Source organism: Nerophis lumbriciformis, linkage group LG03 (genome assembly GCF_033978685.3).
Source record: "Nerophis lumbriciformis linkage group LG03, RoL_Nlum_v2.1, whole genome shotgun sequence".
NCBI lineage: Eukaryota > Metazoa > Chordata > Actinopteri > Syngnathiformes > Syngnathidae > Nerophis > Nerophis lumbriciformis.
The window spans coordinates 54,900,373-54,927,029 of record NC_084550.2 but is presented as its reverse complement, the minus strand read 5'-3'; the positions used below and the strand labels follow the sequence as shown (position 1 = coordinate 54,927,029).

The following is a 26,657-nucleotide window of genomic DNA, read 5'->3' as shown; positions in this document are numbered from 1 at the left end:
TTTTAAAAATAATAATAAAATAAAATAAGATAAATAAATTAAAAACATTTTCTTGAATAAAAAATAAAGTAAAACAATATAAAAACAGTTACATAGAAACGAGTAATTAATGAAAATGAGTCAAATTAACTGTTAAACGTTAGTACTATTAGTGGACCAGCAGCACGCACAATCATGTGTGCTTACGGACTGTATCCCTTGCAGACTGTATTGATATATATTGATATATAATGTAGGAACCAGAATATTAATAACAGAAAGAAACAACCATTTTGTGTGAATGAGTGTAAATGGGGGAGGGAGGTTTTTGGGGTTGGTGTACTAATTGTAAGTGTATCTTGTGTTTTTTATGTTAATTTAATAAAAAAAAAAAAAACAAACAAAAAAAAAACCCGATACCGATAATAAAAAAAAAACGATACCGATAATTTCCGATATTACATTTTAAAGCATTTATCGGCCGATAATATTGGCAGGCCAATATTATCGGACATCTCTAGAAAAAATGCATTTAAATATTAAATAAATGCAATCAAAAGTCCGCTTACAATGGAGCTTTTGGGAGCCGTTCCATTTTGCCTATAGAGCTCCTTAAAAAACATCCAAACACCACCATTAGGGTTGTATATACATGATGCAAGTATATATGGAATGTAGTAACGGGCACGTAATAACATTTAATACTTAAGTATTTTGATAATTTTAAGCATGTGGTGCATTCATTTCAAAAACGCATCACAACGTTTGTTTTTATTTTCCATCACTGATTTCTGCTCTATGCAGACTTTATGAGAGCCAACAAACATAATAAAACATCACTTAACGTGCAAAATCTGCTGTCATTAGGATGCCGACTGCTGTGATGTTCATATATTCCCATTTAGGTGAAAAATGTGTACTCGCGAAGATGGGGGATGGGTTGTGGTGGGATGGGCGGTGGGGGTGTTGGACAGGTGCTTTTTTTGTCGTCCTCGCCAGTTCCAGGCCCTAAATGGCTATCAAAGCGTCCCAATTTGTCTGATTATACTCCAAGCCAATGAGGTTTGTCATTGTGCCCATTGGGTTGAGTTTTTTCTTGCACAGTCTGTGATCGCGATGAGAAGCAGCCAATTTTGCTTCAAAACAGAACTTAAGATAGCAGAACTTTAGATAAAACTGAGGTAACCTGTTCGTATTACTGCGACATATGTTTTTATCATCGGCGCACATCAAAGTTTAAAATACCATCTTAAAGCGAAACATGTACTCGAGGATGGTGCCTCTAGCATGAATGCTACATTGACAACAAGCAGAGGACAACAAACTACGCTGGCAAAGTTTACAGTGTCAATGCTGTCAATAAATGTACTACAGATAAGTTAAAAAATGCCCTTGCTAAATGGACAGCCACCACATGTAAACCACTTAACATCTGTGAAGACAGAGTCCTGCAAAAAGATGTTATACATATCACCACAGCTGATTTGACGTACAATACCTTGGAGAGGCACAATTACAGCACAGATAAACCAACTGTACTACACAAATAAGAGCATCAAGTTGTAATATTTATTTTGCTTACTGGAGAACATTGATCCTGAGTAAGTAATTACAACTCGCTGGGGTCGCAATTGAGATCAGCATTGCCATCTGAAAAGGTGAATAATATTGTTTAAACAACTGGTTAAACTAAAGAACAGTAAATGCAAATTTAAATGGTGCACTAGGTTAAGTTGTTTATGAGTATTTTTACGACATTATCGATTAGGAACTGTACCTTGTTTGCAATTACTTTCAAATTGTGCACTTAATTCTTACTTACAAAATGTATTTATGCAAGCAAATAATAACCTGTGATTAATGATGATTCATCAAAGTTCAAGAGGGTGATTAATCTGATTAAAAAATAATCACTTAACAGCTGTATATATATATATGTATATATATATATATATATATATATATATATATATATATATATATATATATTTATTTATTAATTAGGGCTGTGAATCTTTGGGTGTCCCACGATTCGATTCAATATCGATTCTTGGGGTCACGTTTCGATTCAAAATCGATTTTTTTTTTTCAATTCAACATGATTCTCGATTCAAAAACAATTTTTTACTGATTCAAAACGATTCTCTATTCATTTTCATGACGTTCTGGTCGGATTAACGCGACCTGAGCGCGGAAGCATTCATATTGAAGACGCATTGCATATACTGTAAATCCAATTTATGTCCACATACAAAAGAGGTCTGCGTCGTATCTGGAACATTCTTAATTTAGCTCTTCACACGGACATGAAAAAATCCGATACAAGACACATATGGGCAAACAAATTGGAATTGACCTGCAGTGTGAACAAGGCCTAAGTCCATACATTTTGGATAAAACCTGCTCAGTGGCCTAGTGGTTAGAGTGTCCGTAGCATACTTGCCAACCCTCCCGAATTTTCCGGGAGACTCCCGAATTTCAGTGCCTCTCCCGAAAATCTCCCGGGACAACCATTCTCCCGATTTTCCAGCCGGACAACAATAAACTGCCTTTAGCGTCCTCGCTCACCTGAAAAGGAGACTATTATATATGTCTCCGTTATCCATACGTTTATCTATAACCCATAAAGTAGGCCGGCAGATAGCTATTTCTCAGCATGTGTTTATTCCAGCCGGCACGTTAATACACTGACACACAACATGCGGATTCCCATCATGCATTGCTTCAAAACTACGGCAAGTAGTAACGGTCAGAGAAGCACAAGGCGGCAGCAACGCAGCCCAGTATTATGGGCCACCTTGCTAAATGGAGACCCGAGGGTGTAACATATGCCGAGACAAAGATGGCTATGCTGATAGCTACAAGCAACATCCTGTTCTCATTTGCGGATGTTTTCAACAAATCCGTGAAAGATATGTTCCCGGATTCAGAGATCGCTCGCCAGTACTCAAATGGCAGAACAAAGGCTACTCAAATAGTGAAAGTGTTTTGTTTTTTTAAGTAAGCAGCAAGTACAGTACAGTTAGTAGAACAACTGTGTTTTCATTACTGTGTACTTATATATATACATAAATATATATATATATATATATATATACTGTCGGAGGCAGATATTTACATATATCCAAATTTAAGTGTTACTTCTTTTATTTCATAGTCATATTTGAAAACAGCTTGTGTTTTTCCATTTGTTCTCTTTCTGTTTGTCTGCAAGTAAACTGTGTGTGTTAACCTTGAAGCTTTGGAATGTTAGAAAGAGCGATAATGGGCATTTGTTTTGGCTAGAGAGACATGACTGCCAGGGACTTAAGAGGGGAGAGGGTTTTTGTCGGGAGGGCAGACCATCTTGGTGACGAAATTGAATGTTCTATGCTGGACTGGTCTGAATGTATATGCAAAGCTTTGCAAATATATTACAAAATACCTATTCTGTCTCTGGTGGTTTTTCAACTCAGCTTTAAGTGTCGTAAAGAGCTTGGGAGCGACTTGTGACTTGAATTCCCTGGGAGGAACAACTGGTCCAAAACGCAACAATACATACATACATACACATATATATATATATATATGTATATATATATAACATATCTGAATCTCAGTGAATTCTAGCTATAAATATACTCCTCCCCCCACCACACAATCTCCCGAATTCGGAGGTCTCAAGATTGGCAAGTATGGTTCGTAGGTCGGTAGGTCGTGAGTTCAAACCCCGGCCGAGTCATACCAAAGACTATAAAAATGGGACCCTTTACCTCCCTGCTTGTCACTCAGCATCAAGGGTTGGAATTGGGGGTTAAATCACCAAAAATGATTCCCGGGCGCGGCCACCGCTGCTGCTCACTGCTCCCCTCACCTCCCAGGAGGTGATCAAGGGTGATGGGTCAAATGCAGAGAATAATTTCGCCACACCAAGTGTGTGTGTGACAATCATGGGTACTCTTTTTTATTTATTTGTTTAACTTTAAAAAGCAGTCCTAAACTATTATAGTAAGCCTGTCACAATGTAATATGGTGCGCAAGTAAACTGATAGTCTATGTAACCTTTCTTAGATTTACCATCATGACACACAGTCATATATTATTTCCACTTAAAACTCAATAAGCGGGTGCAACTTAAAGCAAGCATGTATTCAGTGACCTACCCAAACAACGCATCAATCCAGACTAAACCTTTGATTGTGACAACAATGTGCTGTCTAACTCATCTAGTCAAGCAGCTCCTTGACAGCTTAACAAAAGGGATGACTGGTCTGTTAACAGGAGGCCTGAGTCAAAGAAGAACTCAGGCTCAGACGGCGGTGGGATTTGCTGTGGTCATTATGGTCCCTCTGTGTGACAGCTGGCCAATGCGCCCCCACCGACACTACCAAGCCCCCTTCATCGCCTTTGTGGCATCCCCTTTAATCACACCAGCAGGATTGTTACAGAGTAAATCAGCTGACATGACCTACTGGCCAACTGAACCAGCGTCTGGATGTAACGCTCAAAGCTGAGCAATTTTTACAAGGTGGAACCTTCTCGTTTGCATCCAGCATGGGTTGTTGATCCTTAGTCACACATTGCAACTGCCTATGCAAAACAACACAAATTATACGCATGGTGTCACCCAGGTGATAGGCATGACACTCGTCGGCTGATTGGTCTGGTTTTTATAGCCAGCAAAACAAACATATGATTTGTGTCTCTGTGTTGATTACTATATGCAACATTTGGGTCATGTCCAAATTGTGTGTGTTTGTACCAGTACAGATCTTAGCATGTGGCAACAATTAAATCTCTCCAATTTTGATGAAGTTATGACAGTTTGTTTGGTCATAAATTCAATGTCAAGCCAGCTAACAATATTATTGAAACCTAATTGTTTCGACAAATAACATTTCTTGCTTGTATAGCCCCCAGGTCACCATGAACCTGAACAGTATAAGGCAAAAAAAAAAAAGATGGATGGCCTTTCTGGAACATACGCTGTGTAATAAATAACTAGAGGATAAAGCGTGGTTGTCTAAGACCATACCAAGTCCAGTTACCTCTGATCGCCTCGTAACCTACATCTTTCCTCCTGTGATCTCAAACAGCTGACACGCCAGGCTGTGTAAGTGGTGACACTTCACCCACGCTAACCCACCCACCCAAGTCTGGTCCATGCGGGAGCCAGGCCCTAGGCCAAGGCCAGGGCTTCTGCGCTTAGAGAGGGGTGGGGGTCGGGGCTGAGAGGCTAGCAAGATGGCCCTAGTCAGCATAATCATTAATTGCCTGCTGGTCCTTCTGTCCTCCCGCTCCTTCTGCTCGTCATGTCAGCGAGGGGGTAAGTCTGGGTGGGGGAGCACTATGGTACACGGCACGCGTATCAGCTGAGCCCAGGATGCTTAGAGTCACCGGGGGTCAGGTGGCAGACGCCTGGTTAATTCTCATGAGGCTCCAGAGTGCTCACGTCAGCTCCAAACGGCTGCGGGTAGGCTCGCATTATACAGTTGGCGGCCACAGCATTAGGAACACCTGTTTCAGCCTAAAAATAGCCAGCACTATATCAAAACAATTTATATAGAATGCTCAGTTTTGATTGACACCCTTGAAAAAGATAAGGCAAGCAGAATATTAGGGCGATGGCAGGCATGAGGAAGATGACAAACCCATGACCAGATGGAGAGAGAGATCGCCCTATTATGTAGATCCTTCATGCATTTATACCTTTACATTATTCAGGAGGCTATAATGAGACGAACTGAACGTGGCAGAAGGTAGGCCACAGGTGTATGAGGCTGACACGTATTCTTCTGTTTGACCTCTCATTATGGGCCCCCGAGTTTGGGTTCATTATAGGGCGGGTACGTTTGTCGGTCTGCCGTTCACACGCAAATGCAAATCATTCCATATTTTAATCTTAAAATCTGTTATTGTCTGCTCATCTGTTTGCGTGTCTCGGTCCACCCATCTGTGTTTCTTTTGTTACGCACTATTCCTGATCACTTGTGTCCTCCCCCACTACTGTGCTGATATGGATTAAGAGCTACGGTGACCATTTAATATATTGCTGAGTCCCAAAAGTGCCACTCAGAGGGGTCGTAACAACACAATCGTTACTCATGTGTTTTCTTGAAAGCAATAAAGTACTCTGCCGTCAGTAGCCTTGTTCGTACAGATTCACCGATATTGGTGTATCAGAGGTGACAGCCGATTTGAATGATCTTTAATGGTCAGGATCCAACAGCTTTAACACTTGCAATTGTTTACAATGAACTGATCAGTGGTAATGAAAATAACTGAGCACATTAGCTATGTTGTTATCGTAAGTTGTGCCATTTACTTTTCATAATAGACTATGGAGTCAAAGAGAAATACGGTTTCCTTAAAGTCAGGCATGACATTTATTTAATGATTTTCTAAACATTTGTCTATTTGATTTCAGACACAATATTGGAACAAGTTGTCAAACATACATCCAATGTGCTGTTTTTTTCCCCGCGCAACAAGTAAAATAATAAAAAATAAAATATTAATAATAACAATAATAATAATAATTAATAAAATAAGAAACCACAGACATTAGTCCACATAAAACCACAGACAGCTGCCTTCCTGAATACCGTATTTTTCGGAGTATAAGTCGCACCGACTTATACTCCAAAAAATACGGTATTCAGGAAGTAGTTTAAGTCGCACCGGCCGAAAATGCATAATAAAGAAGGAAAAAAACATATATAAGTCGCATTTTTTGGGGAAATTTATTTGATAAAACCCAACACCAAGAATAGACATTTGAAAGGCAATTTAAAATAAATAAAGAATAGTGAACAACAGGCTGAATAAGTGTACGTTATATGAGGCATAAATAACCAACTGAGAACGTGCCTGGTATGTTAACGTAACATATTATGGTAAGAGTCATTCAAATAACTATAACATATAGAACATGCTATACGTTTACCAAACAATCTGTCACTCCTAATCGCTAAATCCCATGAAATCTTATATGTCTAGTCTCTTACGTGAATGAGCTAAATGATATTATTTGATATTTTACGGTAATGTGTTAATAATTTCACACATAAGTCGCTCCTGAGTATAAGTCGCACCCCCGGCCAAACTATGAAAAAAACTGCGACTTATAGTCCAAAAAATACGGTACCTTTCAAGAGATAAAGCAACCCCCAAACACGCAAAAGGCTCATCAACCACCCACATTTTAATTGTGATTCAATCAGGGTTGATTTGGAGATCAGTTTCATATCGCAGAAAAGTACCCCACAGTTCTTATTGTTTTGATTTTTTCTTTCTTTTACTTGATTGTGATTAATTTTTTCGTTTGAAGGCCAACTGTTCTCTCCACCTGCATCCAATTGCATGTCCATGTCTAAAAATAAATATATATGACATGTAATTCTGTTGTGCAACTTTTTAGTTATCTTTGCCTTATAGCATCTTTGTGGATAAATGTTGTCTTAAACAAATACTCTAAGCATGTCACTTTTATAGAATGTGCTTTGATTTATATATTTATGTATTTATAGTTGAATATGCATGTGCCCATGGGTGTTCTCCTTCATCCAGGTTCTTGTTATTTTCATGGCATTCAACTGATCAGTTGACTATATAGTTTGTCTTAGGCTCTGTCTACATTAAGCCGGATAACACCTTAAACGAATAATTATTTAGCCTAAGCACGGTGTCAGCCACACTAACCCATCGTTTAAGGTCCTCCTCCTTGGATAATTTTTTACACAGGTAAATGTTCCGTGTATTTCTTGAATCTCCGGCTCACAGCTTTGTATGGACTCATTGATCGTTTACAAACTGAGTTCGGAGAGGAAATTAAGTCAGAAAGACAGCGCCCCACACAGGAAGTGACATCAGAGAGACGCGCCGCAGCCAGCTTCATAACAACCGGAGCTAACCACTGGAAATATGGAGGCGAGTCATCCAAACATGCCCATGTTTCTCATTCTTCTACATGTACAGACGCTTGTGGAAATCACACATGAATACCTTAAGAGAAGGAAACCCGCAATTGCAGCTATTTCGGATACAACACATCTCAGACGGCAAGAGAACTTTCGACTGTCCAGGTCAGCTGTGATTCTACTTACCGAAAATATTGTCGAAGGGGAGACAACGAGAATGTGGGCTCCCGTGGATGTGATAAAGAAGGTAGCGTGTGCTTTGTATTACCTGGCCGACGAGGGAAAACTACGGAAAACAGCGAATGCATTTGGACTGGCAAAGCAGACCGTATCAGTTATTGTCCGCCATGTATGTCGCGCACTCAACGTCTAGGTCCAGAGAATATAAAGTCACCAAAAACTAATGGACACTAAGGTGAAGGCAAAAGAGTGAGGAGTGTCCTGACCAGATATCTAGATCCCTAGATGAATTGTTGTAAAATTTTCTTTATTATATTGTTTACTTTCACATGTCCATTAAATATTTGATTAATTTATGATAGCTCAGGTGTGATTCACTACAATAAAGCCCCATAGTACACTGGATTACAGTTAATTGAAAAACCACAACAATAGATATTGTTCAGATAAGTTAAATTTAATTTAAGAACTTGCACACAAAGCAACACTGGAGGTGACTATAACGTGCGCATTTTCTGCGCATGTGTACTAGGTCACGTTGCGCCAGCGGACGGAGGGGGGCGCGGGGTATTAAACGGTGGCATTGTGTGTGTGTGGACAAGGATAAGGTAAAGTGGGATATAACCTGGATTACCTTAGCCGGTTTAGGGGCAAGATGTTTGGCCTGTCATCCGAGTAGTATTTTATCAGTTCATGCTCTTAGACCTAAAATGGACGGGTCGAGTCTGAGTGCTTATGGTGCCAAGGTCCTAACTATTCCAACGGAAAGAGGAGGGTTTCCACAGGAAGGTTTTGTTCTTTTGTGGTGTAAAAAATAATGTGTCTATCAACAAATGTTAACCATCGAAGCGAATCATTCATACACTTCAATCATTAGTGCAGTTGACCAAAACTGCCTTTTAAAAACATGCCCCTTCCTTGCTGCAGAACCAAACAAGTCAATATGGAAGCTGCTAATCTACATGTTAAATGAAAATGCATTCACTTCTTTCTTGGGTGTCTTTTCTCAAGCAAAATGAAACATGATTAATGAATAGAGATGTCCGATAATATCGGACTGCCGATATTATCGGCCGATAAATGCTTTAATATGTAATATCGGAAATTATCGGTATTGGTTTCAAAATTATCGGTATTGGTTTCAAAAAGTATAATTTATGACTTTTTAAAACGCAGCTGTGTACACGCACGTAGGGAGAAGTACAGAGCGCCAATAAACCTTAAAGGCACTGCCTTTGCGTGCCGGCCCAGTCACGTAATATCTACGGCTTTTCACACACACAAGTTAATGCCATGCATACTTGGTCAACAGCCATACAGGTCACACTGAGGGTGGCCGTATAAACAACTTTAACACTGTAACAAATATGCGCCACACTGTGAACCCACACCAAACAAGAATGACAAACACATTTCGGGAGAACATCCGCACCGTAACACACCATAAACATAACAGAACAAATACCCAGAACCCCTTGCAGCACTAACTCTTCCGGGACGCTACAATATACACCCCCCGCCAGTCCCCCCCCCCCCCCCCCACCTCAACCAACCCCGCCCACCTCAACCTCCTCATGCTCTCTCAGGGAGAGCAAGCTGCTGTTTTGAGGCATGTTAAAAAAAAATAATGCACTTTGTGACTTCAATAATAAATATGGCAGTGCCATTTTGGCATTTTTTTTTTTCCATAACTTGAGTTTATTTATTTTGGAAAACCTTGTTACATTGTTTAATGCATCCAGCGGGGCATCACAACAAAATTAGGCATAATAATGTGTTAATTCCACAACTGTATATATCGGTATTGGTTGATATCGGAATCGGTAATTAAGAGTTGGACAATATCGGAATATCGAATATCGGCAAAAAACCATTATCGGACATCTTTATCAATGAAGAGATAGGCTCCAGCGCCCCCCGCGACCCCAAAGGGAATAAGCGGTAGAAAATGGATGGATGGATGGATATAAAAATGAACGATATTTAATTATGATTAATCAAAATTAATCCACAGAATCCCGTAATTAATCTGATTACACATTTGAATCGCTTGACAGCACTAGCATTTATGTGTAATGAGAAATAACAGCGTCTCTGATCATTTCCTGCTATCCTCTTTATGGTTAAAATAAATAAACGTCACAACTATAAGAAGGGCATTTACGGTGTATTTGTTTGCACTCTCAATATCATCATCATCGTATCAACTGCGGCCATCAGCCTGCAGCAGGGAGACGTCCGCTGGGCTGCCGCTGTGGAACAGGTGGGGCTGGCCAACAGTCAACACATACACAGGGCTCAGACACTGGCCCATATGGTAGGCCTCTGGAGCTGTTGCCCTCAGCAGAGTAGAGGAGGGAGGGATATATGGAGGGATGCAGGAGCAGGAGGCGTCAGAGGGATCCAGTGTGGGGGGTGGATGCGGGTGTAGGTCATCCCAACTGTCCGCTGTGTCTTTGGGGAATTGAGACATGCATATATGTGGCTGATTGAGGGCCAATGTGTTTGGAAAAGGGGGGCCTGTTCAATTTTACGGAGTGACTGGGGGAGAGCTAAAAATAGAGCTTACAAACTGACAGCTGTTTCTGATATTTTGAGGGTAACCGTAATACTTTAACAAACATATTGTTAAATGCAATTGGTAATTCTTATAGCCAGACCTGTGTGTTTATTTCCGGACCTGACGGTTTTGGCTCCAACAGTTGCCTTCCTCAGAGGTTGTCACGTGATGTTGTATATGTTATATTGTTAAATGAATAGCTGTCTAACAGCGTCAGTTAAAGGATGGGTTACTTCACACTCCATATATATTGTCAAAAATAACGATGGATTTGATTGATTGATTGAAACTTGTATTAGTAGATTGCACAGTACAGTACATATTCTGTACAATTGACCACTAGATGGTAACACCCGAATACGTTTTTCAACTTGTTTAAGTCGGGGTCCACGTTAATCGATTCATGGTAAAACTCATGCGATTAATCACAAAAAAATATTTCATTAACCACATAATTTAATTTTGACCGTGGATGGTTACCTGAAAGGCGGGTTGTTATACAGTCAGCAATCAGATCAACGCATACGTCAGTGGAAATATGAATGAAGAGACGCCGACTGGTGTGCTTACTGACAAATGTCACTACAAAATACACTATATTGCCAAAAGTATTTGGCCACCCATCCAAATGATCAGAATCAGGTGTCTTAATCCCTTGGCCCGGCCACAGGTGTATAAAATCAAGCACTTAGGCATGGAGACTGTTTCTACAAACAATTTTGAAAGAATGGGCCGCTCTCAGGAGCTCAGTGATTTCCAGCGTGGAACTGTCATAGGACACCTGTGCAACAAATCCAGTCGGGAAATTTCCTCGCTCCTAAATATTCCAAAGTCAACTGTCGGCTTTATTATGGAAGAGTTTGGGAAAGACAGCAACTCTGCCACGAAGTGGTAGGCCGTGTAAACTGACAGAGAGGGGTCAGCGGATGCTGAAGCGCATAGTGCAAAGAGGTCGTCGACTTTCTGCACAGTCAGAGTCTGGTGTGGATGAACTTGACTGGCCTGCACAGAGTCCTAACCTGAACCCGATAGAACACCTTTGGGATGAATTAGAACGGAGATGAGCTTTTGGAAGAATGGTCAAAAATTCCTATAAACACACACAACCTTGTGGACAGCCTTTCGAGAAGAGTTGAAGCTGTAATAGCTGCAATAGTTGGACCGACATCCTATTGAACCCTATGGGTTAGGAATGGGATGGCACTTCAAGTTCATATGTGAGTCAAGGCAGGTGGCCAAATATTTTTGGCAATATACCTGTAGTGTACATCCTGATTGGACTTAAAAGCACAAGTAGAATGACAAAACAAGTTGCCTCTATATTGAAGCTATTAGCAGATAAATCTGATTTATGACACCAAAAGACTTCCAAAGTTTGCGAGTGAATACATATGATTCAAATGATATCATTCTCAAGGAGATTCCAGAACCATTTTGAGAGATAATGAGCAAGCCAGTCACATGATCCATGACATAGAGCTAGGAACCACAGATCCCTTCCTCATTAACAGCAATGCTAATCATGCAGACTTTGTGAGAGCCAACAACGATTACTTTGGGAAAATCATGATCCAGAACCTTATATTTTTGAGCCCGAACACAAGGAAGATGAGCAGTAAATTTAAGAAGCTGAGTGCTAAACGGATGCAGAATTATTGAAACACTATAGCATGGGAGTCAAACTCTGGGCCGCGGGCCAAAATTGGCCCGCCGTGTAATTTCAGTTGGCCCTTGAGGCGATATCAAATTAACAATAGAGCTGGCCCGCCGGGACGCTACAAGGTGTGTGTGTGTGGGGGGGTGTTAGCGGGGGGGTGTATTTTGTAGCATCCCGGAAAAGTTAGTGCTGCAAAGGGTTCTGGGTATTTGTTCTGTTGTGTTTATGTTGTGTTACGGATGTTCTCCCGAAATGTGTTTGTCATTCTTGTTTGGTGTGGATTCACAGTGTGGCGTATATTTCTAACAGTGTTAAAGTTGTTTATACGGCCACCCTCAGTGTAACCTGTATCGCTGTTGATCAAATATGCATTGCATTCACGTGTGTGTGCGTACAGAAGCCGCACATATCTTGTGACTAGGTCGGCATGTTGTTAGAATGGATGACAAGCGGACGTGACGACAGCTCGTAGAGGACGTTAAACGCAGTGCCTTTAAGGTACGCCCCCAAGGCTGAGGTCCGGGTGGACTACGAGATATAATGACTGATGAACACCTTTGTCCAATAATGAAGGTTGCCTCAGCTCAAAGCCTGAACTCTGACCTTAATGAACTAGCATCCAAGAAAAGATGGCAGGTATCTGTCTTGGGCACATCAGATTAGACCAGTGTGTTGCAAACTGAGCAGTTTAAAGTCCTGAATGGTTGGTTTATTCATTGTTATTTTATTTTCTAATTTATTAGCCTGTGGAAAAAGTTAATGTTGATACTTACCTCAGAAGGCTGCAAATAGAAAAGAGGCATTACATTTATATTTAAATTGTATTTGATATGCCATTGATATTTTTTTATTATTATTATTATTATTATTATTTGAAACTCGATTTTGCATGTCACTATAAAGCTATATAAGCCTTGCTTGTTCAATATTCAATGCAAAACTTGTTTGGGTCCCTATTAAAAGGTTCATTTGTTCAACCTTGGCCCGCGGCTTTGTTCACTTTTAAATTTTGGCCCACTTTGTATTTGAGTTTGACACCCCTGCACTATAGCATCAGCAGCATTGCTGCAATTTCAACGGGACGCTCACATAATCCTGTTTAGATGAAATACCAATCACCATTTTTGTGTCTTTTTCGCCATCTCCAGGGATGTCAAAGTCGACCGGCCTCTCCGTCAATGGCCACATATGCCTACTACCAGGCGAGATATGCATGAATTATAATCTAGAATTTACTGTTAAAAAGTTTGAGAGGAAGCAGAAGTGGCCGCCGGCTCAGTGTGTCAACAATAGCAGCGTAAGCTAGCATTAACCCACTGCTATCAATGTGCTGCTAAAATAATGTAATAACAATATCACTCATATTTGGTTAATTTTCAGGTCATGACATGTAAATGGAATGTTGTTGGCGGTTTCTGGATGTTTTTAGAGGGTTTTATGGGCGCGATAGAGGACCCTTGATATGTTGACTCAATTGTTAGCTATTTATTTGATTTCAAATGCATAGAAGAAGCCAAGCATATGTGTTATTGTCTTACATTTGGATTGTGAATGATAAACAACACATCGCTTGCCAATTTTTTATTATTTCCAGTATGACTGATCTGATGATATGGTCGGAGTGCAGAAGCGTTCCCATCCTGATGTCATCCGACCTCGAATTTACAGAAATTGCCAGAGATATTTGAACGGTCATATTCAAAATGGCCGTTTGAAATTGTAGCATTTTGTGATGTTTAGACAATATTTTCACATACTTTGCGGATTGCAAACACAATTGGATATGGTTTAATGGATACAGTGAAACACAATTAAGCATATAAAGTAGGGGTGTAACGGTACGTGTATTTGTATTGAACTGTTTCGGTACGGAGGTGTACCGAACAAGTTTCCACATGGACATATTAGGTAGCATACCGCACGTTGTGTAAACAATGCACACTGAGGCACAACACCAACATGCTAGCAGCGACCGGGCTACGATAGACTGACCATACGTCCTCTTTTCACCGGACATGTCCTCTTTTGCGGAACTGTTTCTTAAATGCCTCAAATGTCCGGCATTTGAGTTAGGGTTTCGTGTATTTTCAATGTACGTTCAGGGTTAACAAGGGGTTAAAAACAAAACAAATTGTGCACTCAACAGCATTGGTGAGGGAGGGGCAGACACAGAGAGAGCGAGAGACTTATGATAAACGCGCATGCGTCGCCAGGCTCTGCTTTTTATCCATAGATTTATCAGATTTAATTTTTTATTACCTATAGCAGGGGTGTCAAAAGTGTGCCCCGGAGGCCATTTGCGGCCCACAGCTAATGTTTTAAAGGCCCACGGCACATTCTAAAAATACTATTAAAACAAACAAAAACATAACAAAAGTGAAATAAAAAAGCTTAAAGGTTAAATGTAATTTTTAAAAGTTGAAATGTTGACTAATAAAACAAAGCTGTTTTTTTTTTTCTTTCAAACTGTCATTGCTCAAAATATAATATTGAATCAAAATCAATGTTATTGTGAATTATTGACCTATCCAAGGTTCTGATTACTTCACATAAAATATTCCACTAAGAAAAATATTTTTGGTGGAAGATTTTGCAAATTTGGTAAATAAATAACCAAAGAATTTATATTTTGTTGTTTTCTTACTGTACCGAAAATAAACCGAACCGTGACCTCTAAACCGAGGTACGTACCGAACCGAAATTTTTGTGTACCGTTACACCCCTAATATAAAGTCAACTTGTGTTTCCATTCTACTGGTCATCACCATGTTTTGAGCAAATAAATGACGTGCAATCAAATAAAACATAATTTTTCTTCTTCCTGTATGACAATCTGACAGTAACATTACATTTGTGTCAAAATATTGGGGTCTTTTTTTAAGTTAATTAAAACTATGCAAGCGACTAATAACCTGGGATTAATCATGATTAATCCAAATTCAAAGGTGCTATTAATCTGATAATTTCACTGCATTATTTGATGCTCCTCACACCCATCCAGCCTAAAAACATGCCATCAAACATGCATAAAGACAAAAGTCCTAGTCAAAACAATTGAAAATGTCCCACTTAAAAGGACGACACATGTACTATTGACAACCAAAAATGTGTTTTTTTTTACGAGAGGACGCACATTCTTTGTGTCCTACATACATCCTGGCTTTGTTGGCAAATAAATACATATGAAGGTCCACTGTGAAGGATAGGCTGGCCACCTGCCACTCAATATTACAAAGGCAAAGACTGACAGATGTACAGACCGGAGGTCACATGGTGCACTTTGTCATAATGCTAAAGATCACACACACACACACACACACACACACACACACACACACACACACACACACACACACACACACACACACACACACACACACACACACACACACTGTGAGTGAAGACCCCCAACGGCACCACCACTACTAGTATTACCTCTTTATTCAATACTAATGAGCTGTTACGGTGGTTTACCTCTTTCTGCACTTGTATGACAGTTACAATTGTTGAAATAATTGTTACAACAGTTACTAATTGTTTATTAATAATGACTGTTTAACGCTGAATTTTTTTTTAAAATTATCATTTCTAATGGAAACATTAAACATATTGTGACACGCTTTAAGGTTCCCACTTGACCTGAATAAGTGCTACTACAACACTATACTGAGCCATATGGTGGAAATAATATCACTTGAATAAAAGTGGTGTGTTTAATCCCTGGACAGATTGTGTTGGTCTATTTTTGTAAAGACACATTAAACCTATCTTTAATCTTGTGTTCAAGAGATTATTCTAGATAATGTATGACGTAAAACAGTCAGCAAGAGTAAAAAAATTGTATACCGGCTTGTAACTAAAAGAGTACTATAGACCATTTTTTAACAACATTTCAGGAACTTTATGTTCCTGAAGCCATAAGTTCCTGTAGAAGTGTGTGGTTTGTGTTTCCACTGCATTTCACAATCCAGGGAAGTTTATACAAATCAGGCTGATGACATATGGAGTGGTTTAGTATATTTCTACAATGATAACCATGTAAATAAACAGATAATGTTAGGCCACCGTTCTTTACTAAGAAGTATGTAAATGAAAAAAAAAATACGTTAATATACAAAATAATTTTTTTTTTTTAAAAAGTCATAAAAAGTCAGACTTTTGTCCCGAGTGTCCAACAGTCAGAAAGTCGTCCTTTCAGTGAATGGCTCGGGCGATTCTTTGTGGTCCATTTCAGCTATAAATAACAATATACAAATAATACATGTCAGGGTAAATGTATTAATTAGCATACAGACATGCCTGAACAACTACACAATAAGACATTAAATTTGTGTTTGTAATAAAAAAAAATGCAACATATACCTATTGTAATAATTACATTTTTCATGGTGTGGAGTTGGGACTATTAAAACGTTTCTCTTCCTGCAGTGTTCAAATAGTGAAGCATTTGGACCACTAGATGGCGGCAGAGTATTAGCTAACCCTTATTTAGTTGTGTATGCGTTCATTTCCATGGAAATGTTTTTATATGATGCTTTTTTTTTTTAATTGATGAATTTTCACAGTTTGGATGATTTTGTATGATCTTATGAACTCAAGGGTTCTTCCTCAGACCACCTAGAAGAGGACTGCTTCCTAACAGCTGGTTGTTATTTCACCTGCTGTAGTGAAACAGATGCGTGCGCACACAAACACAAACATGCGACTGCATCAACTTGTTTTAAAGGGGCCATATTATGCAAAACCAACTTTTCTTACCTATTTGTTCCTGCTGTTGTGTATTTGGGATCTGCATAAGTCCCCAAAACTTGAAATCAAACCAGATATTTATAAAATAACCTTGCGTTCCTTTACATTCCAAACGAGACAATTGGAATTTGCACAAACGTGATGTTTTTCGCACCGGAGAAATCACCAGATTGTCCATATATGGTAGAGATTTACCCAAAGTGCCTTGCGCGAGTTCGCCATTGTGGTCCGACACTGTCCTCAATAAGCTCCTTCCTGTTGTGGGGCAGACTGGCTCGTACATGCGCATGCATCCTCTGCTGTCGCCATTTCTAATACAAAGTAGCGTATAGTTCGAACTTATATCTGTCAGTAGACTCGCTATGGAAAAGCTAAAAACTACAACATGGCTGACAGGAAGAAGACATAGTCGAAGTGGCGCCACGTAAATAAGCAGCTCGAAAATGGTCTGTAAAACATAAACTACGACAGGGATTCTCAAACTGTAGTACATGTAGCACTAGTGGTACGCCAAACAATCCCTTGATTAAAGTACACTGTTTTAGTTTGCTATATTCAAACCCAGTGTTACTGTTCAAAATGTGTGTAATGTGGCCAAAAGTATTAAACTTACTTGTTCCTGAAGGAATCGCGTGTGAATGCTCCAATGCTGATGTTGAACTGAAATCCTGGAATTTTTCTACAATTGTTGAAGTAGAGCACACAATTCCCAAACAGGCTGAATATTTTGAAGTTGGAACCGTTTGAATCTGATGAAAAATGTGGGAGTTGTGGAACTTTAAAGAATGTCCCGTTGATTTCAATGGGGATTTCAAAAAAAATTGGAAATTTCGGGAAAAGCAGGAATTTTTTTGAAAATGGTAAAAAAAAAACTTGAATGGTCTGAAAGAGTTGAAATGGTTGGTGTTGGACTTTTTCAAATCGGTTGAGAAATGTTGAAGTAGGAACATTTTTTATTGAGAATTGGTATTACAGAATTCCTGGAATTTCGGGAAAACCGGGAATTTTTCCAATTCGAAAAATAACTTTGTTTTTTTGTCCTGATTAAGAGGAATGTTTGGACGGTGGAACGGTTGAAGTGGGTTGAAAAATGTGGAATGAGTCGTCGCCAGAAAAAAGGGTCAAAAAAGGTTTGAAAAAAACGGGAATTCCTGGAAATTTTTTTTACTTGAAAAAACTAGTTTGAATATCCAGGATGAGTGGAATATGTTGAAGTTGGAATGGTTTTAAAAAATGTGGAAATGGTGGAAGTTTGAAAAATGGCCAAATCATTTTGAATGGAAATCAGAATTCTGGGAAATCTGGGAATTTGTCAAGGGAAAGCACGCAATCCCCGAATAGGCTGAACAGTAGAAAACCATATGTGTGAATGCTTTGGAGCATTCACACAATAAAACCTCTGCCTTGTTTTTAATCACTACTTGGGCCTACTACGCTACTGTATTTTAAAGTTGATCATTATGGTGGTACTTGGTGAGCCAAGTTTTTTGAGGTGGTACTTGGTTAAAAAGGTTTGACAACCACTGATCAATGCAACAATTTGACCAAAGAACTATTGTTACATATTAGGTAGACCACAAGGAAGTGTTTAATATACCGTACATACACAGGTAAAGTATAAAGTACAGGCACGTATCTAGTCAATACTACTATGATTACGTCAATATTTTTTGGCATCACAACATCTTTCGTTTTTTTTAAATGTATATTATGTTCCTGTAACTACTTGGTATCGGATTGATACCCAAATTTGTGTTATCATCCAAAACTAATGTAAAGTATCCAAACAACAGAAGAATAAGTGATTATTACATTTTAACAGAAGTGTAGACAGAACATGTTAAAAGAGAAAGTAAGCAGATATTAACAGTAAATGAACAAGGAGATTAATAATTAATTTTCTACCACTTGTCCTTAATAATGTTGACAAAATAATAGAATGATAAATGACACAATATGTTACTGCATACGTCAGCAGACTAATTAGGAGCCTTTGTTTGTTTACTTACTACTAAAAGACAAGTTGTCTTGTATGGTCACTATTTTATTTAAGGACTAAACTGCAATAAGAAACATATGATAAATGTACCCTAAGATTTTTTGTTAAAATAAAGCCAACTATGCAATTTTTTGTGGTCCCCTTTATTTAGAAAATAATTTTAGTACCGGTACCAAAATATTGGTTTGGTTACAACACTAATATATATATATATATATGTATATATATATATATATACCGTATTTTTCGGAGTATAAGTCGCTCCGGAGTATAAGTCGTACCGGCCGAAAATGCATAATAAAGAAGGAAAAAAACATATATAAGTCGCATTTTTTGGGGAAATGTATTTGATAAAACCCAACATCAAGAATAGACATTTGAAAGGCAATTTAAAATAAATAAAGAATAGTGAACAACAGGCTGAATAAGTGTACGTTATATGACGCATAAATAACCAACTGAGAACGTGCCTGGTATGTTAACGTAACATTTTATGGTAAGAGTCATTCAAATAACTATAACATATAGAACATGCTATACGTTTACCAAACAATCTGTCACTCCTAATCGCTAAATCTCATGAAATCCTATACGTCTAGTCTCTTACGTGAATGAGCTAAATAAAATTATTTGATATTTTACGGTAATGTGTTAATAATTTCACACATAAGTCGCTCCTGAGTATAAGTCGCACCCCCGGCCAAACTATGAAAAAAACGACGACTCATAGTCCGAAAAATACGATATATATATATATATATATATATATATATATCCATCCATCCATCCATTTTCTACCGCTTATTCCCTTCGGGGTCGCGGAGCCTATCTCAGCTATATATATATATATATATATATATATATATATATATACACACACACACACATAACCTCTTTAAGGACTTTTGATGCTTTATACCGTATTTTCCGCACCATAAGGCGCCCTGGGTTATAAGCCGCGCCTTCAATGAACGGCATATTTCAAAACTTTGTCCACCTATAAGCCGCCCCGTGTTGTAAGCCGCATCTAACTGCGCTAAAGGAATGTCAAAAAAACAGTCAGATAGGTCAGTCAAACTTTAATAATATATTAAAAACCAGCGTTCTAACAACTCTGTTCACTCCCAAAATGTATGCAAATGTGCAATCACAAACATAGTAAAATTCAAAATAGTGCAGAGCTATAGCAACATAATGTTGCTCGAACGTTAATGTCACAACACACAAAATAAACATAACGCTCACTTTCTGAAGTTATTCTTCATTCATAAATCCCTCGAATTCTTCTCCTTCGGTGTCCGAATTGAAAAGTTGGGCGAATGTGGGATCCAAAATGGCCGGCTCCGTCTCGTCGAAGTAATCGGAGTCAGTGTCGCTGTTGTCCAGCAGTTCTGTGAATCCTGCCTTCCGGAAAGCTCGGACCACAGTTGTGACCGAAATATCTGCCCAGGCATTTACGATCCACTGGCAGATGTTGGCGTATGTCGTCCGGCGCTGTCTCCCTGTCTTAGTGAAGGTGTGTTCGCCTTCTGTCATCCACTGTTCCCACGCAGTTAGCAGTCTAGCTTCGAATGCCCTGTTGACACCAATATCTAGCGGCTGGAGGTCTTTTGTCAATCCACCCGGAATGACGGCGAGTATTGAATTAAGCGCGTAAGCGTGTCTCTTAATGTGATGTTATGAGCTAGCAAATATAACAACTACACTACCCAGCATGCAACGATAGTGACGAGCATGCGCGGTAGCCCTGAGAAGCGTTGTTGTATGCTGGGAGTTAGAATGTGGTTATGAGCACGCTGTGAGTAAACGTTGAGAACTCAGTTAACACGACTCGTCTGCATTATTTATAATTAGACAGACAACACACTTAATAGGAGCCATTTCGGGGTCTTTACATAAACACACAAATGGAAATGAAACGTCACATATCCCAGCATGCACCGCGCGCTTCTTCTTCTTCTACGGGGAAAAAAGATGGCGGCTGTTTACCGTAGTTGCGAGACCGAAACGTTATGAAAATTAATATTAATATTAACCCATATATAAGGCGCACCGGATTATAAGGCGCACTGTCAGCTTTTGCGAAAATTTGTGGTTTTTAGGTGCGCCTTATAGTGCGGAAAATACGGTAATGTGAAACACTCACCAAACATCCAATCCGGTTGCTCCAATGTCAGACACAATGCCGCCCATAGCCACTGGGGGGCATCTTTGCCTGGTGTCTGGGAATGATATGATATGCTGTTATATAGTGTTGTCACCAATGACTATGTTGCATAATAAATAAATAAAAAGCACACACTTTGCAGGACAATCAAGAATAAATCAAAACTTTTGCTGGTGGAAATTGCAGTTTGTACTAAAAGTTCAAGAAGAATGTGTGTGTGTAATTGAATGGTTTAATGAACTTTAATTCTTGCTGCAGTGGAGGGAAAACGCCATGCTGGGCGTGGGTGTGTGTGTGTGTGTGTGTGTGTGTGTGTGTGTGTGTGTGTGCCCCTACCCCAGCCCTCATATCTCCTCTCTGGACAGCCAGCCCTGTTCTAGAGTTATTCCAGGAATGCGATGATGAACATGGCTGCCGCGATGAAGGCGCAGAAAACGGGACTGCTTGAGCTCCGAGTGACCGTGGACCGCTGGATCCGGGCGTTGGCTACGCTCACAGAGGACACGCTGACGGTCAACCCCGGGGAAGGCGCCGAGGAGCCGGAGAAGCCTAAGCCGAACCCCCCGGGGGCTATCAACGGAGACCCCCCGAACCTTAGCTCGAGTACCGTGCCGGAGACCATCACCAACGTGAAGCGCACGGTGAGAGTCACCAAGCAAGATGTCGGAGGACTCGGCATTAGTATTAAAGGTGAATACAACTTTTTACTTACCATGGCTTTAATGTCAGCGCCACTTTCAATGGCGGGATTTGCAAACCGCTTTGACTTTTTCCACAGTTATTTTTATTAAACACATGTCCATTGACGCCAACGCACACTCCTAATCCATAGTGAGGAAAAAGCAACAAGTAGACTTTTATTGTTGAACAAACTTTGACAGCCGCCATGTTTATGTGCCTCCGATTAATCAGTCACAAGTTAGCAAGTTAGCAGGAGCTTGTTTTTGCCCGTTTTGAAAACAGATTCGACATTGTTCTGCTACATAGACTCACTTCGGGTGTTTGAAAAGTCAACTTAATCCAAACAAAAGTGATTTCAATGTTTAAATGTCATAAAACACTTACCCGTTTCGTATAGCACAGCAGTAGCCAAACAAGGCAATTAAAAAAAAACTTTATTTGTACCAGGAAATAATGCAAACTAACAAGCAGTTAAATTACAGAAAACTTTATTTGTACCAGGAAATAATGCAAACAACATCAAGTAAACTAACAAGCAGTTAAATTACAGAAAACTTTATTTGTATCAGGAAATAATGCAAACAACATCAAGTAAACTAACAAGCAGTTAAATTACAGAAAACTTAATTTTACCAGGAAATAATGCAAGCTAACTAACAAGCAGTTAAATTACAGAAAACGTTATTTGTACCAAGAAATAATGCAAGCAAACAAGCAGTTAAATTACAGAAAACTTTATTTGTACCAGGAAATAATGCAAGCTAACTAACAAGCAGTTAAATTACAAAAAACGTTATTTGTACCAGGAAATAATGCAAGCTAACAAGCAGTTAAATTACAGAAAACTTTATTTGAGCCTGGAAATAAATGTCATAAAACACTCACCGGTTTCGTATAGCACAGCAGGAGCCAAACAGGCAATTAAAAAAAAAACAAAAAACTTTATTTGTACCAGGAAATAATGCAAACAACATCAAGCTAACTAACAAGCAGTTAAATTACAGAAAACGTTATTTGTACCAGGAAATAATGCAAGCTAACAAGCAGTTAAATTACAGAAAACTTTATTTGAGCCTGGAAATAAATGTCATAAAACACTCACCTGTTTCGTATAGCACAGCATGAGCCAAACAGGCAATTAAAAAAAACAACTTTATTTGTACCAGGAAATAATGCAAACAACATTAAGTTAACTAACAAGCAGTTAAATTACAGAAAACTTTATTTGTACCAGGAAATAATGCAAGCTAACTAACAAGCAGTCAAATTACAGACAACTTTATTTGTACCAGGAAATAATGCTAGCTAACTAACAAGCAGTTCAATGACAGAAAACTTTATTTGAGCCTGGAAATAATTCAAGACAACATAAAAATAACTCGCTAACAAAGAATCAAATCAATCTAATAAAATTAATTTATATATTTCATGAATGTTTATTAATTATCTTTATTTGTATTTTAAATGAAGATGTAAATGGATGTAATTATATGTTTTATATAATTATACCAAAATTATTCCGATACTTTTTGGTACTTTTCGGTACTTTTCTAAATAAAGGGAACCACAAAAATTGCATTATTGGCTTTATTTTAACAAAAAATCTTACGGTATAATAAACATATGTTTCTTATGGCAAGTTTGTCCTTAAATAAAATAGTGAACATACAAGACAACTTGTTTTTTAGTAGTAAGTAAGCAAACAAAGGCTCCTAATTTAGCTGCTGACGTATGCAGTAACATATTGTGTCATTTATCATTCTATTATTTTGTCAACATTATTAAGGACAAGTGGTAGAAAATGAATTATTAATGTAATTGTTCATTTACTGTTAACATGTTCTATCTACATTTCTGTTAAAATGTAATAATCATTTATTCTTCCGTTGTTTGGATACTTTACATTAGTTTTGGATGATACCACGAATTTGGGTATCAATCCGATGCCAAGTAGTTACAGGATCATACATTGGTCATATTCAAAGTCCTCATGTTTCCGGGCACATATTTCCTGAGGTTTTACACATAATATAAAAAAACCAAAAAAAACCAAGATGTTGTGATGCCAAAAAATATCGATGTAATCATAGTAGTATCGACTAGATACGGTCTTGTACTTGGTATCATTACAGTGGATGTTAGGTGTAGATCCACCAATGGCGTTTGTCTACATTTTGACGCCGGTGAGCTACGGTGTGTAGTGAAGCATGTATAGCTATTCCTCGTCCTGCAGGGATGATACTTGTAAAAAACTTACTTTATTTGGGGGTGGAGGACCAGTACTTTTCAGAGACGGTATAGTACCGAATATGATTAATTAGTATCGCGGTACTATATTAATACCGGTATACCGTACAACCCTACTGTATACTATAATATATACTAATACATTTTTGTTAAATACGGTCATCATGTATTCTGTTGTTGATAAAGAATCAGATGATTAAATCTGAGTGATCGGGCAGGACATTATCAGCTTTTGCTTCTTCCTGCTCCTTTTCGGACACACATGTTATTTTCTTTACCTTGTTAAAATTGTACAGATGGAGAGTATTTTGGTTGTTGTGTTCGAAATGAAGGATTAAGTGCAAAAAAAAGTACCAAGTCCACAACAACAAGCTAACTCGCATCTTATCTGTACTTTTTAGAGGCGGTATAGTACCGGATATAACTCATTAGTATCGCGGTACTATACTAATACCGGTATACCGTACAACTCTAATACACACATATATAATTTATTATACAGTATCTGGACTCTTGAAGGTTCAATATAAAAACACATACGTGCAAGTATCTTATGTCAGTCACTTATTCATTTATATTGTCAAAGATGTTAAGATTAATGAAATAGCTATCTGGTCACTCACATAGCTCTCCCTAATTCTTCATATCTCCACACATCAAGTTTACATAACCCTAATGTGTACTCATAACAGTGCAGCAGCTGCAGCTGCTAAAAGCCTTTTTACACTTCTCGTTTCTTCGACCTCAGCCGTATCTCAGGGGCCCTCAGTTATGCAGACAAGTTATGTACTGTAAGTAAAGTGAGATAAAATAGAAAGAGATCAAGCCGGATTTCGAGTTTCCTCAACAGAAAGCAGTCATCACACTGCCGAGGCCAGGAGTTGGCAATGTTTACAATCACAAAAGCCATTTTGCCCCCTCTTCAATCAAAGAAAAATTGTCTTAACACCGCTTTTAAACCAGGCGTGTCCAACATTTTTACTGCTCGGGCCGCATACTAAGAAATGAAAAATGCGGGGGGCTATTTGATACATTTTGTTCATTAAAAATGCTAAAAACATTTGAATGTACAGCAGTACATACATGCTAAAGTATGTAAAAAAAACTTTCTTAGCTTTTGCGTTTAAGATGACAAAGCAAATAGTTAATGTGTATGTAATAAATATTAATAATGAATAGTTTTGATGTTCAAAACATGTCAAGGGACAATATAAATCCACAGTAGCTGTCGGCCGAAAATGTCCCCTGCCCTCTCTTTGAAAACGCTAGTTTTAAACTTTAAAAAGTTGTAATTTTTAAAAATGTTACATGCATAACAATCTGTCCATGCAGAATTAACAATTTTCTTCAGAGCCCGATTGTAGCTGAGATAGGCTCCAGCGCCCCCCGTCACCCTGAAGGGAATAAGTGGTAGGAAATGGATGGATGGATATTATTTTTTGGTAGGTATTTTCACATTCTAAAATCAGACGTCTCAATCGTGCGGACATCTCAACGCACACCGACTACCCCACCCACTGGCGGAACAAATCAGTCACTTCACCGGACCCTTTAAACCCTGTGCAATCGAGCGTAAAAGCCTGGGCTTTTAGCTCGGTAGTCAGCATGATCGCCTCTCGTGCCAGCAACCACTCGGAGCAGTAGGAAAAAAGTCAACGCAACCAATATAGAGAACACCACGCAACACTTCGTTTCGTTTTTCCTTTTCTTGGCTGCTCCACATTTATGTTAATATGAACTGCCACTCATGTTAACTTTGTAGTAAAAAAGCTCACCTAGCTTGTACTTAGTTGATATGTGACTAATGTTGGCAGATGGTTTGTCACAAACGGCTTAGGACCCCAACGCAGAACAAAAATAAGAATAAAAAGTGCACTCAAAAAGGAGTGAGGGAAAATATGGATGCACACAAAAGGAGTGGATAAACAAAAAGTACACATGGTGTGTAGAGAAAACAGTTAACACTCCACGGTAGAGATGCGCGGATAGGCAATTATTTCATCCGCAACAGCATCAGAAAGTCGTCAACCATCCGCCATCCACCCGATGTAACATTTGATCAGAACCGCATCCGCCCCCACCCGCCCGTTGTTATATATCTAATATAGACGATGCAAGGCATTAGTGAGGTTATAAAGCTTTTGCCTGTTAAAGAAAGGAGACTGATCCAATGCAGCGCAGACATTCGCGTGCCACGCTGTCACGACCCAGACGCACACCAGTGCGCAATCATATGGGAGCCGCGCTGAGCGCATCTCCAAGCGCGTCTCGCTGCCGGCGACGGCCGCGTATGAGCCCGACGCTCCAGCGCCATCCATTTTCAAGGCTAGTTGATTCGGCAGGTGGGTTGTTACACACTCCTTAGCGGGTTCCGACTTCCATGGCCACCGTCCAGCTGCTGTCTATATCAACCAGGGTGAGCCCCACCCCTTTCGTGAGCGCACTGCGCGCGGAGTGACCCCTGTTACGCGCCCCCGGCAATGGGGGTGGCGGGCAGGTAAGCTGCGCGGGCGGAGCGCGCGGAGTGACCCCTGTTACGA

At 39.2% G+C, this 26,657-nt stretch overlaps 2 protein-coding genes across 2 annotated transcripts in view; one reads left to right on the top strand and one right to left on the bottom strand.

The window, feature by feature from the left end:
- cbfa2t2 (CBFA2/RUNX1 partner transcriptional co-repressor 2) overlaps positions 1–22,287 on the bottom strand; it is a 162,216-nt gene extending 139,929 nt beyond the window's left edge. Inside the window, exons 1-2 of the mRNA XM_061939605.2 lie at positions 22,255–22,287; positions 21,169–21,244 (exon numbers count right to left, since the gene is read on the bottom strand). Coding sequence (XP_061795589.1) covers positions 21,169–21,175 — 7 coding nt within the window. The 5' untranslated portion in view covers positions 21,176–21,244; positions 22,255–22,287. The remainder of the gene's footprint in view (positions 1–21,168; positions 21,245–22,254) is intronic.
- Positions 21,526–26,657, top strand: part of snta1 (syntrophin, alpha 1) — a 100,234-nt gene continuing 95,102 nt past the window's right edge. The window contains exon 1 of the mRNA XM_061939625.2: positions 21,526–21,879. Coding sequence (XP_061795609.1) covers positions 21,588–21,879 — 292 coding nt within the window. The 5' untranslated portion in view covers positions 21,526–21,587. The remainder of the gene's footprint in view (positions 21,880–26,657) is intronic.